Source organism: Salvelinus alpinus, chromosome 1 (assembly GCF_045679555.1).
Source record: "Salvelinus alpinus chromosome 1, SLU_Salpinus.1, whole genome shotgun sequence".
Lineage (NCBI taxonomy): Eukaryota > Metazoa > Chordata > Actinopteri > Salmoniformes > Salmonidae > Salvelinus > Salvelinus alpinus.
This window is the reverse complement of record NC_092086.1, coordinates 115,966,711-115,982,258: the sequence shown is the minus strand read 5'-3', so window position 1 is coordinate 115,982,258 and position 15,548 is coordinate 115,966,711. Positions and strand designations below refer to the sequence as shown.

At 45.4% G+C, this 15,548-nt stretch overlaps 1 protein-coding gene across 1 annotated transcript in view; it reads left to right on the top strand.

Moving 5' to 3' along the window:
• LOC139539429 (protein Hook homolog 3-like) overlaps positions 1 to 15,548 on the top strand; it is a 60,227-nt gene that overhangs the window by 15,206 nt on the left and 29,473 nt on the right. Inside the window, exons 2-9 of the mRNA XM_071342383.1 lie at positions 4,423 to 4,508; positions 4,725 to 4,797; positions 4,919 to 5,102; positions 5,751 to 5,818; positions 8,027 to 8,089; positions 9,739 to 9,822; positions 10,630 to 10,793; positions 15,031 to 15,171. Of these exons, the coding sequence (XP_071198484.1) occupies positions 4,423 to 4,508; positions 4,725 to 4,797; positions 4,919 to 5,102; positions 5,751 to 5,818; positions 8,027 to 8,089; positions 9,739 to 9,822; positions 10,630 to 10,793; positions 15,031 to 15,171 (863 nt within the window). The remainder of the gene's footprint in view (positions 1 to 4,422; positions 4,509 to 4,724; positions 4,798 to 4,918; positions 5,103 to 5,750; positions 5,819 to 8,026; positions 8,090 to 9,738; positions 9,823 to 10,629; positions 10,794 to 15,030; positions 15,172 to 15,548) is intronic.

The window sequence follows — 15,548 nt, the reverse complement described above, 5'->3', positions numbered from 1 at the left end:
ATCTCTGGAGACCTGAAAATAGCTGTGCAGCGACGCTCCCCATCCAACCTGACAGAGTTTGAGAGGATCTGCAGAGAGGAATTGGAGAACATCCCCAAATGCAGGTGTGCCAAGCTTGTAGCGTCAAACCCAAGAAGACTTGAGGCTGTAATCGCTACCAAAGGTGCTTCAACCAAGAAATTAGTAAAGGGTCCAAAAAATGTTTTTATAAGTTTGCAACAAAAAACGATTTAATCTATTTTAGAACAAGGCTGTAGCGTAACAAAATGTCAAAGTGAAGGGGTCTGAATACTTTAAGAATGCATTGTATGTGCTAATTATTTTAATTGGGCTCATCACTAAGCCAATTTGTAAGTCGCTCTGGATAAGAGCGTCTGCTAAATGACTTAAATGTAAATGTCTAAGGACCCTAAACTGAACACCTTTCCTTTGCAACTCGATCCCGGGCCATCCCCGGGTGGTGAAGGTAGGCAACAATACATCCGCCATGCTGACCCTCAACACCACACACGACTCCAACACCATCATTAAGTTTGCTGACAACACGACTGTGGTAGGCCTGATTACCAACAATGAAGAGACGGGCTATAGGGAGGTCGTCAGTGACCTGGCAGTGTGGTGTCAGGACAACAACCTCTCCCTCAACGTCTGCAAGACAAAGGAGATAATCGTGGACTACAGAAAATGGAGGGCAGAGTACACCCCCATCTAAATCAACAGGGCTGTAAGGGGAGTTCCTCGGTGTCCACATCACTAAGTAATTAACATGGTCCACACACACCAACACAGTTGTGAACACGACAACACCTCTTATCCCTCAGGAGGTTGAAAAGATTTTTTCAAAGTTCTACTGCTGCACCATCGAGAGCATCTTAACCGGCTGCATCACCGCTTGGTATGGCAACCATTTGGCATCCGACCGCTTGGCGCTACAGAGGGCAGTGCCTACAATACATTACTGGAGCCAAACTCCCTCCAGGACCTTTATACCAGGCGGTGTCGGAGGAAAGCCCTAAAAAATGTCAGAATCCAGCCACCCAAGTCATACTGTTCTCTTTGCTACCAAATGGCACCGATTTTACAAAGTCTGGAACCAACAGGATCCTGTTGAACAGCTTCTACCCTCGAGCCATAGGACTGCTAAATAACAGAGCATGATTTAAGTGGTAACGATAATAGCATAATTATTGTTTCTCATAGCCAGCCATGCAGAGTCATGGCACACAGTAGGCTATTTACTGTGCGTTGATTGACAACTGAACAGCAAGTGTTGAGTAGTTTTACTGAATAAAGTCGATCTCCTATAGCCCTTTTCCTAAATCGTTCAGCTTGGTTATGTCCATGGTATCACTTCTGGACAAGTAAACCAAATGATTTCTTAGGTGTCCTAACATGTCGGGACTTGCCCCAGACAGTTTCGTCAGTCCGTGAGAGAGCCGTTAATTTGGCTCTGTAATTCGCATAGGCTACTGGTAGGCTTTGTGGTGATTTATCTACAGATCAGTTGTGAGGATGGTTAATCATCACTGCAGGAACAGGTAGACTCATTCTGGTCCCAATATAATAAGTTATTATAGTTTTTAGGGAATCGACTAAATATGTTGAATAGTAGAAAGAGGAGGAAGGGAAGTGATACTAAGGTACACAATAGTAAATGTTGGTAGATAGAAGATGCTCTTTGGTAAAAGGGGTGAATTGGTCATCAAAAAGAAAAGAGGACCAAGGCACTCTTCATATAATTAATTAAAATGCCTTTATTTGTACGGCATGTTCAATAGAAACAAACTTTTCGGCCATGCTGCCGAAACGCGGCGGTTTTTTAAAACTATTCAACATGCCATACAAATAAAGTCATTTTAATTAATTATATGATGAGTGCCTTGGTCCTCCTTTTTAAATATGTTGACTATTTATTAATTTGCCCAAGTGTATCTTAAGACATGAACAGAATGGAGCAGTGATTTGTATTTTCTGCAACTTTCTGAAGAGACAACGAGAATTCCCGTCTGCATGTCTACCATTTTGTTTAGCCGTTAGCAATGATGCTAATGAAAACAGTCTTGGGGAAAGCCTTTGTCTACCAAAAGACTAATTTAAATGCTAACTACAAAAGTAACCTTTACTTACCTGTGTTACGTTTTCCAACTAAACTAAAAATGGCACTCAAACAGACGGGGGAACTAACATTTTTAAATTTACAACAAAGAGTCACTGAAAGACTCATGGGGGTGTCCACTGAAAGTTGACAGCAACAACAACTGGGACCTAGAAGACACCTATCATGAGCGCCCACCAAATTTGCCAAGGAAGAGGCAAACCAAAGAAAAACCCACACCAAACAAACCAAAATGTCCCGCAAAACAAAAACAGGGAAATCGGATTGTCTTTCTAGAAATCAAATGGGGATTAAAGGTGTTGACTCTCCACATCTATCAAGACAACAGGAGCACTGAGCCAGCCACTCTTAAATAGTACTTGGGCCAGCACAGGTGAAACACCTTCCAACTAACGAGAAGGAAACCAGCACAGGTGTAAGACAAACTGACTAAAGAGATGACACCAATTGGTGATGTCCTACGTGCTAACAAGCTGTACGTGTTAAAGTCCAACCTCAAAACATAAATGGAAAAACCAAAGCCTGTCACACTTTCCCCCTTAAGGAAAAATACTTTAAAGTACTACTTAAGTAGGTTTTTGGGGTAACTATACTTTACTATTTATATTTTTGCGAACTTTTACTTCACTATATTCCTGAAGAAAATAATGTACTTCTTGCTCCATACATTTTCCCTGACACCCATATGTACTCGTTACAATTTGACAGGGAAATGATCCAATTTACACACTTATCAACCGAACATCCCTGGTCATCCCTACTGCCTCTGATCTGGCGGACTCACTAAACACATATTCTTCATTTGTAAATTATGTCTGAGCGTTGGCGTGTGCCCCTGGCTATCCGTCAATATAAAAACTTTTTTATTTTTTATTATGCCGTCTGGTTTGCTTAATATGGTTTATACTTTTACTTTTTGATACTTAAGTACATTTTAGTAATTTCATTCACTTTTGATACTTAAGTATATTTCAAACCAAATAGTTTCAGTTTTACTCAAGTAGTATTTTACTGGGTGACTTTCACTTTTACTTGATTCATTTTCTATTAATGTGACTTTTGGTTTTACTGAAGTATGAAAATGGAGTACTTTTCCCACCACAGGCCATGACATCCTATCTGACAGAGCAGCCGAGCCACTAGCAGGTCACAGGCACATTGACAGGGAGTTTATCAGCTCTACTCTGCAGTCACATTCCTCTATTACGTGAGCTGGTGTCACGTGACCTGATGCTCTGAGATGGAAACTCATTTTGACCTCCATTATTTCAACACCGTGTCAGTGGAGAAACCAGACTGCTACTCGACAGACAGACAGACAGAGAGAGAGAAGGGGTGAACGAGTGGGAGAGGACAGGAGAGTAGACTCACAGCTGTGTTTTTCCAGGACTCCGCAGAGGGCTGTGGTAGCTATCTACTGAAGGAGGTGAAGGAAATTAACAGGACCACGTGACACCTCCGTCTGAGCGCTGACAGTATTGTGGGGGGTGTTTAGACTGGCAACACTGCTGGGTCTAGTTCATGTGAAGGACATTGACAACTATTTATGTGTTATCAACAGAGAGAGAGAACTAGCTCATCCCTGGAGTGGACAAAGTCTTTCACTCATTTCCTGTGAAAGTCAGTGGCCTCAAGGCTCAAACTAATCGTTTGTAGACCTCCATTCCATTTTTGCAAAGGAAGTTGGGAATGTACAGTGGCCAAGTTTAAGGCTATGTGAGGAATGAATAGGGGCGAGAGCTAGGTGTCAAGTAATGATGGATACGACTTAAGGTGTGGGTGTCTCTTATTTAATATATTTATTTATTTTTGCCCTTTTTGATTCCCAATTTCGTGGTATCCAATTGGTTGTTACAGTCTTGTCTCATCGCCGCAACTCCCCTACAGACTCGGGAGAGGTGAAGGTCGAAGGTCGAGAGCCGTGTGCCGTGTGAAACACGACCCTGCCAAGCTGCACTGCTTCTTGACACAATGTCCACTTTACCCAGAAGCCAGCCGCACCAATGTGTCGGAGGAAACACAGTACACCTGGCGGACCTTGTCAGCGTGCACTGCTCCTGGCCCGCCACAGGAGTCGCTAGTGCGCGATGGGACAAGGACATCCCTGCCAGGCCAAACCCTCCCCTAACCCAGACGACGCTGGGCCAATTGTGTGCCGCCCCTTGGGTATCCCGGTCACGGCCGGCTGCGACAGAGCCTGGACTCGAACCCAGAATCTCTAGTGGTACAGCTAGGTGTGGGTATCTCTGTAATATTTCATAGCAGGAAATGATTGTTTTTCTAAATTGTCCTTTTTTTTCATCTAGATCCAAACGTTTGGATTGGAGGCACCATGCAAAACAGTGGAAGATCTCACAAGTGGGATTGTCATGGCCCAGGCCCTACAGAAAATGTAAGTGTCAATTTATATATATATATATTATTTTTTTTACTTTTTAACTGCTGGAAATTAGTTTTGTGAAACCATCAAGCCAACCGTGGTGGCCAGGCGTGGTGGCCAGGCGTGGTGGCCAACCGTGGTGGCCAACCGTGGTGGCCAGGCGTGGTGGCCAGGCGTTGTTGCTGTGTCTTTCTCCTGTATGTGACAACTTACCTTTCTCTTCTCCAGAGACATTGTGTATTTCACTGACAACTGGATCAGTAGGATCAAGCCTGAGGTGGGAGATAACTGGCGACTAAAGGTATGATGATGATGATGATGGTTTTAATACACTGTCTTTATGTGTTGCTGCCATCTGCTCTAAAGCCCTTGTCATTGCCACAGTCCCAATGTCACGTCTTCCCTCCTCTTCCTCCTCTCAGATCAGTAATCTGAAGAAGGTGTTGAAAGGTATACTGGACTACAACCAGGAGGTCCTTCAACAGCAGATCAATGACTTCACCCTGCCAGACATCAACCTGATAGGAGAACACTCAGACGCTGCAGAGCTGGGCAGGATGCTACAACTCATACTGGGCTGTGCTGTCAACTGTGAGCAGAAACAAGGTCTGTCTGTCTCTGTCTGTCTCTGTCTGTCTGTCTGTCTGTCTGTCTGTCTGTCTGTCTGTCTGTCTGTCTGTCTGTCTGCCATGGGCTAGGCTGTCTCTATAGGCTGTCTGTCTGTCTGTCTGTCTGCCATGAAGCTAAGCTGTCTCTATAGATTGTCTACTATTGTGTCTCAGTTATATGTGCACGAGACTGGTACCATCGAGCCTGTGACTGTGCACGGCCCGATCCTCGAGCCTGGACTGTGCACGGCCCGATCCTCGAGCCTGGACGGGGCACGGCCCGGTCCTCGAGTCTAAACCCGGTGTGTTCAACTCTTTCACTACGAGGTCCGGAGCTGGTTTTCTGTTCTACTTGATAATTAATTGCACCCACCTGGTGTCCCAGGTCTAAATCAGTCCCTGATTAGAGGGAGACAATGAAATAAATGTGGTGGAACTGGCTTGTGGGTCCAGAGTTGAGTTTAGAAGGGTCTAGACTGTATCGAGAGTTCAGTTGAGGATATGTTTAAAGATGAGAGGCTTCCAGTTTATCTGTAACATTCCTCTCACGGCTTCGTCACGCTCCGTTGTTGTCATGGTGTATCTGAGCTTCTTAGACTGAACATGTAGTCATTCTCTCTGTCTGTCTCTCTCTCTGCCCTTCTAGAAAACATCCAGACCATAATGATGCTGGAGGAATCTGTTCAACATGTTGTCATGACAGCCATTCAAGAGGTAGGCCTTTGTAAACATTTGAAAGAACTTTGTGCTTTACTCTAGATGCATTTCATGTGTGTTGAAAGCTGATGACGTCACACTGTGTGTTGTCTCCATGTGTTGTAACTGATGACGTCACACTGTGTGTCGTAACTGATGATGTCACACTGTGTGTTGTCTCCGTGTGTTGTAACTGATGATGTCACAATGTGTGTTGTCTCCATGTGTCGTAACTGATGACATCACACTGTGTGTTGTCTCCATGTGTCGTAACTGATGATGTCACACTGTGTAGAGTCTCCATGTGTTGTAACTGATGACGTCACACTGTGTGTCGTAACTGATGACGTCACACTGTGTAGGGTCTCCGTGTGTTGTAACTGATGACGTCACACTGTGTGTCGTAACTGATGACGTCACACTGTGTGTTGTCTCCATGTGTTGTAACTGATGACGTCACACTGTGTGTTGTCTCCATGTGTTGTAACTGATGACGTCACACTGTGTAGGGTCTCCATGTGTTGTAACTGATGACGTCACACTGTGTAGGGTCTCCATGTGTTGTAACTGATGACGTCACACTGTGTAGAGTCTCCATGTGTTGTAACTGATGATGTCACACTGTGTGTCGTAACTGATGACGTCACACTGTGTAGGGTCTCCATGTGTTGTAACTGATGATGTCACACTGTGTGTCGTAACTGATGACGTCACACTGTGTAGGGTCTCCATGTGTTGTAACTGATGACGTCACACTGTGTAGGGTCTCCATGTGTTGTAACTGATGATGTCACACTGTGTGTCGTAACTGATGACGTCACACTGTGTAGGGTCTCCATGTGTTGTAACTGATGACGTCACACTGTGTAGGGTCTCCATGTGATGTAACTGATGATGTCACACTGTGTGTTGTAACCGATGACGTCACACTGTGTAGGGTCTCCATGTGTTGTAACTGATGATGTCACACTGTGTGTCGTAACTGATGACGTCACACTGTGTAGGGTCTCCATGTGTTGTAACTGATGATGTCACACTGTGTGTTGTAACTGATGATGTCACACTGTGTAGGGTCCCCATGTGTTGTAACTGATGACGTCACACTGTGTGTTGTCTCCGTGTGTTGTAACTGATGACGTCACACTGTGTAGAGTCTCCATGTGTTGTAACTGATGATGTCACACTGTGTGTCGTAACTGATGACGTCACACTGTGTGTTGTAACTGATGACGTCACACTGTGTAGGGTCTCCATGTGTTGTAACTGATGACGTCACACTGTGTAGGGTCTCCGTGTACTGATGACGTCACACTGTGTAGGGTCTCCGTGTACTGATGACGTCACACTGTGTAGAGTCTCCATGTGTTGTAACTGATGACGTCACACTGTGTAGAGTCTCCATGTGTTGTAACTGATGACGTCACACTGTGTGTTGTCTCCATGTGTTGTAACTGATGACGTCACACTGTGTGTTGTCTCCATGTGATGTAACTGATGATGTCACACTGTGTGTTGTAACTGATGACGTCACATTGTGTAGGGTCTCCATGTGTCGTAACTGATGACGTCACACTGTGTGTTGTCTCCATGTGATGTAACTGATGATGTCACACTGTGTGTTGTCTCCATGTGATGTAACTGATGACGTCACACTGTGTGTTGTCTCCATGTGATGTAACTGATGACGTCACACTGTGTGTTGTCTCCATGTGATGTAACTGATGACATCACACTGTGTGTTGTCTCCATGTGATGTAACTGATGATGTCACACTGTGTGTCGTCTCCATGTGATGTAACTGATGACGTCACACTGTGTGTTGTCTCCATGTGATGTAACTGATGACGTCACACTGTGTGTTGTCTCCATGTGATGTAACTGATGATGTCACACTGTGTGTCGTCTCCATGTGATGTAACTGATGACGTCACACTGTGTGTTGTCTCCGTGTGTTGTAACTGATGACGTCACACTGTGTGTTGTCTCCATGTGATGTAACTGATGATGTCACACTGTGTGTTGTAACTGATGATGTCACACTGTGTGTTGTAACTGATGATGTCACACTGTGTGTCGTAACTGATGATGTCACACTGTGTGTCGTAACTTATGATGTCACACTGTGTGTTGTCTCCGTGTGATGTAACTGATGATGTCACACTGTGTGTTGTCTCCGTGTGATGTAACTGATGATGTCACACTGTGTGTTTTCTCCATGTGTCGTAGCTGATGAGCAAAGAGTGTCCAGTTATTGGAGGAAATGAATCGTACGCTGACATCGATAGACAGGTAAGATGTTCCAGACAATGTCTGTATCTTAATACAGCTGCTAGAAAAAGTATGTGAACCCTTTGGAAAAGTGGTCATCAAATTTGATCTGATCTTCACAGTCTGCTTAAACTAATAACACACAAGGTATTGTATTTTTCTCGTCTATATTGAATATGTCATTTAAACATTCACAGTGTAGGTTGGGAAAAGTATGTGAACCCCCCCTAGGCTAATGACTTCTCCAAAAGCTAATTGGAGTCAGGAGTCCGCTAACCTGGAGTCCAATCAATGAGACGAGATTGGAGATGTTGGTTAGAGCTGCTTTGCCCTATTAAAAACACTATTCACAAGAAGCTTTGCCCGATGTGAACCATGCCTCGAACAAAATAGATCTCAATAGACCTAAGATTAAGAATTGTTGACTTGAATAAAGCTGGAAAGGTTTACAAAAGTATCTCTAAAAGCCTTGATGTTCTTCAGTCCACGGTAAGACCAATTGTCTATAAATGGAGAAAGTTCAGCACTGTTGCTACTCTCCCTAGGAGTGGCTGCCCTGCAAAGATAACTGCAAGAGCACAGAGCAGAATGCTCAATGAGGTTAAGAAGAATCCTAGAGTGTCAGCTAAAGACTTACAGAAATCTCTGGAACATGCTAACATCTCTGTTGACGAGTCTACGATACGTAAAACACTAAACAAGAATGGTGTTCATGGGAGGACACAACGGAAGAAGCCACTGCTGTCCTAAAAAAACATCCCTGCACGTCTGAAGTTTGCAAAAGTGCACCTGGATGTTCCACAGCGCTACTGGCAAAATATTCTGTGGACAGATGAAACTAAAGTTGAGTTGTTTGGAAGGAACACACAACACTATGTGTGGAGAAAAAAAGAACATCAAAACCAACTGTAAGGTCTGGTGGAGGGAGCATCATGGTTTGGGGCTGCTTTGCTGCCTCAGGCCCTGGACAACTCGCTATCATCGACGGAAAAATGAATTCCCAAGTTTATCAAGACATTTTGCAGGAGAATGTAAGGCTATCTGTCCGCCAATGGAAGCTCAACAGAAGTTGGGTGATGCAACAGGACAGCGACCCAAAACACAGAAGTAAATAAACAGCAGAATGGCTTCAACAGAGGTAAATACTTAAGGAGTCGCCCAGTCAGAGTCCTGACCTCAACCCGATTGAAATGCTGTGGCATGACCTCCAGAGAGCAGTTCACACCAGACATCCCAAGAATATTGCTGAACTGAAACAGTTTTGTAAAGAGGAATAGTCCAACATTCCTCCTGACCGTTGTGCAGGTCTGATCCGCAACTACAGAAAACATTTGGTTGAGGTTATTGCTGCCAAAGGAGGGTCAACCAGTTATTAAATCCAAGGGTTCACATACTTTTCCCACCCTGCACTGTGATTGTTTACACTGTGTGTTCAATAAAGACATGAAAACGTATAACTGTTTGTGTGTTTAATAGTTTAAGCAGACTGTGTTTGTCTATTGTTGTGACCTAGATGAAGATCAGATCAAATTTTATGACCAATTTATGCAGAAATCCAGGTACTTCCAAAGGGTTCACATACTGTTTCCTTGCCACTGTACAATAAACATGATTTTAGTGTATCAGCATTTATTTTGTAGTTAATTCTGACGTATAAGTTGTCTTTCCAGCTGAAGAAGACGGTGGAGGATCTGAATGACGCTCTAGTCACCAAGGAGGAGATCGCACAGAGATGTCACGAGCTGGACATGCAGGTTGGCCTCGAGTTTTGGTTGAATTGCTTTATGTGAACAGGTGCTCGGACTCTGACTAGGTTAGTGACGGCTACAGGTCTGGGGTCATAGTTCACCATGGTTTTGAGCGTTTGTTTTAGGACTGATGCCCGACTGAACGTTCTACTCAATATTTTGTCATTGAGCACTAATTTAAGATTTCTTCAAAAGTGCATTAATCTCTTTGAAATACAATGACATTTCCAATGGAGGCAAATAGTTAGTAGGAAAACCTTTTTGTCATCCTTTTAATGTCGCCAGATTGACTTTAGATGCAGTATAACGCTAGCTAGCTAAGATTGAGGGGAGAATGAATGCACTTAACTGTAAGTCGCTATGTATAAGAGCGTCTGCTAAATGACTCAAATATAAACCATTTGTGAAGTGAGTTTGTTCCTGCCATCACGTTGTTGAGAAGGCCACGTAAAAGCACATTGCCCAGTTTACACTGTAAACTGTAAGAGTTTGTTCCTGCAATCACGTTGTTGAGAAGGCCACGTAAAAGCACATTGCCCAGTTTACACTGGAAACTGTAAGAGTTTGTAGGTTTGCGGTTTGCTTTGTGTGATTGCTTTTTTTCTCCTGATTTGAAATCAATTGTGTGATCATGAAATGTGTTCATGAAAAAAAGTTTTCCTGTGTTTTATGTTTTAAGAAAAGTATACATGTTATGGTGGTGTAAAGACTGAACTAAATGGTAGATGGTTTGTTTACAGTATGTCAATGATATGAGCCTCTGAAATATTTAAAGTTGACTGTATTGACGTGTTTCCCCCCCCCCTCCACCAGGTGGCAGCGCTACAGGAGGAGAGGGGTAGTCTCCTGGCTGAGAACCAAATCCTCATGGAGCGTCTCAACCAGTCTGACTCCATAGAAGACCTGAACAGCCCTGTAGGACGCAGACACCTGCAGCTACAAACACAGCTAGAACAGCTCCAGGAGGAGACCTTCAGGTAACACCCTTAGGGTGGGGGGGGGGGGGGTGGGGGGGGGAGTGGGGTGGGGAGGGAAGGAGATGGGGTGGGGGGGTGGGGAGGGATGACCGGCAAAGAGGTAGTGGCCTAGCTGGTTCTCAGCCACACCTTAAGAGCACAATGAACGACAATGAACACGTTGTGGATATGTGCTGGTGTAGGGATGTTATATGAAGTACTGTTTTTAAAATCTTATTTCACTGTTTTGTCTGTTGTTTTATATATTTTATATGTAATGTGGATGATTTGGTGAGTTTGGACCCCAGGAAGAGTAGCTGCTGCCTTGGCAGGAACTAATGGGGATCCATAATAAACCCCAGGAAGAGTAGCTGCTGCCTTGGCAGGTACTAATGGGCATCATAATAAACTCCAGGAAGAGTAGCTGCTGCCTTGGCAGGAACTAATGGGGATCCATAATAAACCCCAGGAAGAGTAGCTGCTGCCTTGGCAGGAACTAATGGGGATCCATAATAAACCCCAGGAAGAGTAGCTGCTGCCTTGGCAGGAACTAATGGGGATCCATAATAAACCCCAGGAAGAGTAGCTGCTGCCTTGGTAGGTACTAATGGGGATCCATAATAAACCCCAGGAAGAGTAGCTGCTGCCTTGGCAGGAACTAATGGGGATCCATAATAAACCCCAGGAAGAGTAGCTGCTGCCTTGGCAGGAATTAATGGGGATCCATAATAAACCCCAGGAAGAGTAGCTGCTGCCTTGGCAGGAACTAATTGGGATCCATAATAAATACAAATGAGCTTCTCATTAAGTTCCTAGGTCACTTCTCTGTAGTTCAGATTGATTACAAGGCAGTTTCAGTCCGTTTCTGTCATCGCATGGCTCTTTTCTCCAGAATCCCTGTGTGTTTAAGATGTACAGTACCAGTCAAAGGTTTGGATACACCTACTCATTCCAGGGTTTTTCTTTATTTTTACTATTTCCTACATTGTAGAATAATCGTGACGACATTTAAACCCATGAAATAACACATATGGAATCATGTTGTACTCAAAAAAGTATTAAACAAATCAAAAAGTTAGTGTGGGTTTTCGGTGACAAACCACTTTTTCAGTACTGAGGTTGATGAGGTGCTGTTACACCTTCTTCACCACACTGTCTGTGTGCGTTGACCATTTCAGTTTGTCCGTGATGTGTACACAGAGGAACTTAAAACTTTCCACCTTCTCCACTGCTGCCCCGTCGATGTGGATAGGGGGGTGCTCCCTCGTGAATTCCACGATCATCTATTTCGCTTTGCTGACATTGAGTGAGAGGTTATTTTCCTGACACCACACTCCGAGGGCCCTCACCTCCTCCCTGTAGGCTGTCTCGTCGTTGTTGGTAATCAAGCCTACCACTGTAGTGTCATCCGCAAACTTGATGATTGAGTTGGAGGCGTGCATGGCCACGCAGTCGTGGGTGAACAGGGAGTACAGGAGGGGGTTGAGAACGCACCCTTGTGGGGCCCCAGTGTTGAAGATCAACGGAGTGGAGATGTTGTTTCCTACCTTAACCACCTGGGGGTGAAGGTAGTCCAAGACCCAGTAAGTCTAGGACCCAGTTTCACAGGGCCCAGGGTCTCAAGCTTAATGATGAGCTTGGAGGGTACTATGGTGTTGAATACTGAGCTGTAGTCGATGAACAGCATTCTCACATAGGTATTCCTCTTGTCCAGATGGGTTAGGGCAGTGTGCAGTGTGGTTGCGATTGCGTCGTCTGTGGATCTATTGGGTGGTAAACAAATTGAAGTGGGTCTAGGGTGTCAGGTAGGGTAGAGGTGATATGACTAGTCTCTCAAAGCACTTCATGATGACAGAAGTGAGTGCTATGGGGCGGTAGTCATTTAGTTCACTTACCTTTGCTTTCTTGGGTACAGGAACAATGGTTCACATATTGAAGCATGTGGGGATAGCAGACTAGGATAGGGAGAGATTGAATATGTCCGTAAACACTCCAGCCAGCTGGTCTGCGCATGCTCTGAGGACGCGGCTAGGGATGCCGTCTGGGCCAGCAGCCTTGCGAGTGTTAACACGTTTAAATGTTTTACTCACGTCAGCCACGAAGAATGAGAGTCCACAGGTTTTGGTAGCGGGCCGCGTCGGTGGCACTGTATTGTCCTCAAAGCGAGCAAAGAAGTTGTTTAATTTGTCTGGGAGCAAGACATCCTGGTCCGCGACGGTGCTGGTTTTCTCTTTGTAGTCCGTGATTGTCTGTAAACCCTGCCACATACGTCTCGTGTTTGAGCCGTTGAATTGCGACTCCACTTTGTATCTGTACTGACGCTTTGCTTGTTTATCTTACTGAGGGAATAACTACACTGTTTGTATTCGGCCATATTCCCAGTCGCATTGCTATGATTAAATGCGGTGGTACATGCTTTCAGTTTTGCTCGAATGCTGCCATCAATCCACGGTTTCTGGTTAGGGAAGGTTTTAATTGTCACATACGACATCTGCTATACACTTCCTCATAAACTCGCTCAATGAGTCCGTGTATACGTCAATGGTGTTGTCTGAGGCTACCCGGGAACATATCCCAGTCCGCGTGATCGACGGAATCTTGAAGCATGGAATCCGATTGGTCAGACCAGCGTTGGATAGACATAAGCACGGGCGCTTCCTGTTTTTAGATTCTGCCTGTAGGAGGGGAGCAACAAGATGGAGTCATGGTCATATTTATAGTTTATAATTCATAGTTCTTCCCGGTTGTATGTAATAAGACTTAAGGTTTTCTGGGCTAACAATGTAAGAAATTATACATAAAAAAAACTAAATACTGCACAGTTTCCTAAGGACTAGATGTGAAGCTGCCATCTCTATCGGCGCCATCTTGCTCACAATCAAAATATATTTTATATTTGAGATTCTTCAAAGTAGCCACCCTTTGTCTTGATGACAACTTTGCACACTCTTGGCCTTCTCTCAACCAGCTTCTTGAGGTAGTCACCTGGAATGCATTTCCATTCATTGGTGTGCCTTGTTTTAAAGTTAATTTGTGGAATTCCTTTCCTTAATGCGTTTGAGCCAATCAGTTGTGTTGTGACAAGGTAGGGGTGGTATACCGAAGATAGCCCTATTTGGTAAAAAACCAAGTCCATATTATGGCAAGAGCAGCTCAAATAAGCAAAGAGAAATGACAGTCCATCATTACATTAAGACATGAAAGTCAGTCAATGCGGAAAATTTCAAGAACTTTCAAAGTTTCTTCAAGCGCAGTCGCAAAAACCATCAAGCACTATGATGAAACTGGTTCTCATGAGGACCGCCACAGGAAAGAAAGACCCAGAGTTACCTCTGCTGCAGAGGATAAGTTCATTAGAGTTTAACTGCACCTCAGTTTGCAGCCCAAATAAATGCTTCACAGAGTTCAAGTAACAGACACATCTCAACATTGGGCTCTCACAGCAGGCACTGTCACTCTGTTGAGCTGGGACTACCAGCCCCTCCACCCTGCCCCCAACCCACCTGTGATGATCTCAGCCCTCTCACTGCCCCTGTTCCACTGGAGGTTAAAACATATCACCCATGGCTCCTCACTCTGCCTGGCGGCCAGGGATTTAGGTTACCCTCACCCACAGGACCTCACTCTGCCTGGCGACCAGGACCTCACTCTGCCTGGGGTCTGGGTCACCCTCACCCACAGGACCTCACTCTGCCTGGCGGCCAGGGGTCTAGGTCACCCTCACCCACAGGACCTCACTCTGCCTGGGGTCTAGGTCACCCTCACCCACAGGACCTCACTCTGCCTGGGGTCTGGGTCACCCTCACCCACAGGAGCTCACTCTGCCTGGTGGACAGGGGTCTAGGTTACCCTCACCCACAGGACCTCACTCTGCCTGGCGACCAGGGGTTTAGGTTACTCTCACCCACAGGACCTCACTCTGCCTGGCGGCCAGGGGTCTGGGTCACCCTCACCCAGCTGATTCAAATGATCAAAGTTTGATGATGATGATGATGAGTTGGGTTATTTGAATTAGCTGTGTTGTAAAAGGGGCATAGACCAAAACGTGCACTCCTATGGGTCCCCAGGACCGGGTTTGGAAAACGCTGGACTATTGGTTTAGGCGCTCATCCATAGTAGACCGCTCTCCTTCTGGGGTGGGAGACCGCTCTCCTTCTGGGGCATTTTCTGAGGCTCTTGGTACCCCCATATCTGTCGTCATCGTGTGTGGTGTCAGTTTGGACTGAGGTGTACGTTTCTCTCTCTGGGGTGTCTGCAGGCTGGAGGCAGCGAAGGATGACTATCGTATCCGCTGTGAGGAGTTGGATAAGGAGTTAACGGAGCTGAGAGGACAGAATGAAGAGCTCACCTCCCTGGCTGACGAGGCCCAGTCACTGAAGGACGAGATGGACGTACTCAGGTAGGAACTACACCCTAACCCCAACCCCTACACCCTAACCCCTACCCCGATGAAGCCCAGTCACTGAAGAACGAGATGGACGTACTCAGGTAGGAACTACACCCTAACCCTACACCCTAACCCATACACCCTAACCCCTAACCCTGGCTGATGAAGCCCAGTCACTGAAGAACGAGATCGACGTACTCCGGTAGGAACTACACCCTAACCCTACACCCTAACCCCTACACCCTAACCCCTAACCCTGGCTGATGAAGCCCAGTCACTGAAGAACGAGATCGACGTACTCCGGTAGGAACTACACCCTAACCCCTACACCCTAACCCTGGCTAGTGAAGCCCAGTCACTGAAGGACGAGATGGACGTACTCAGGTAGG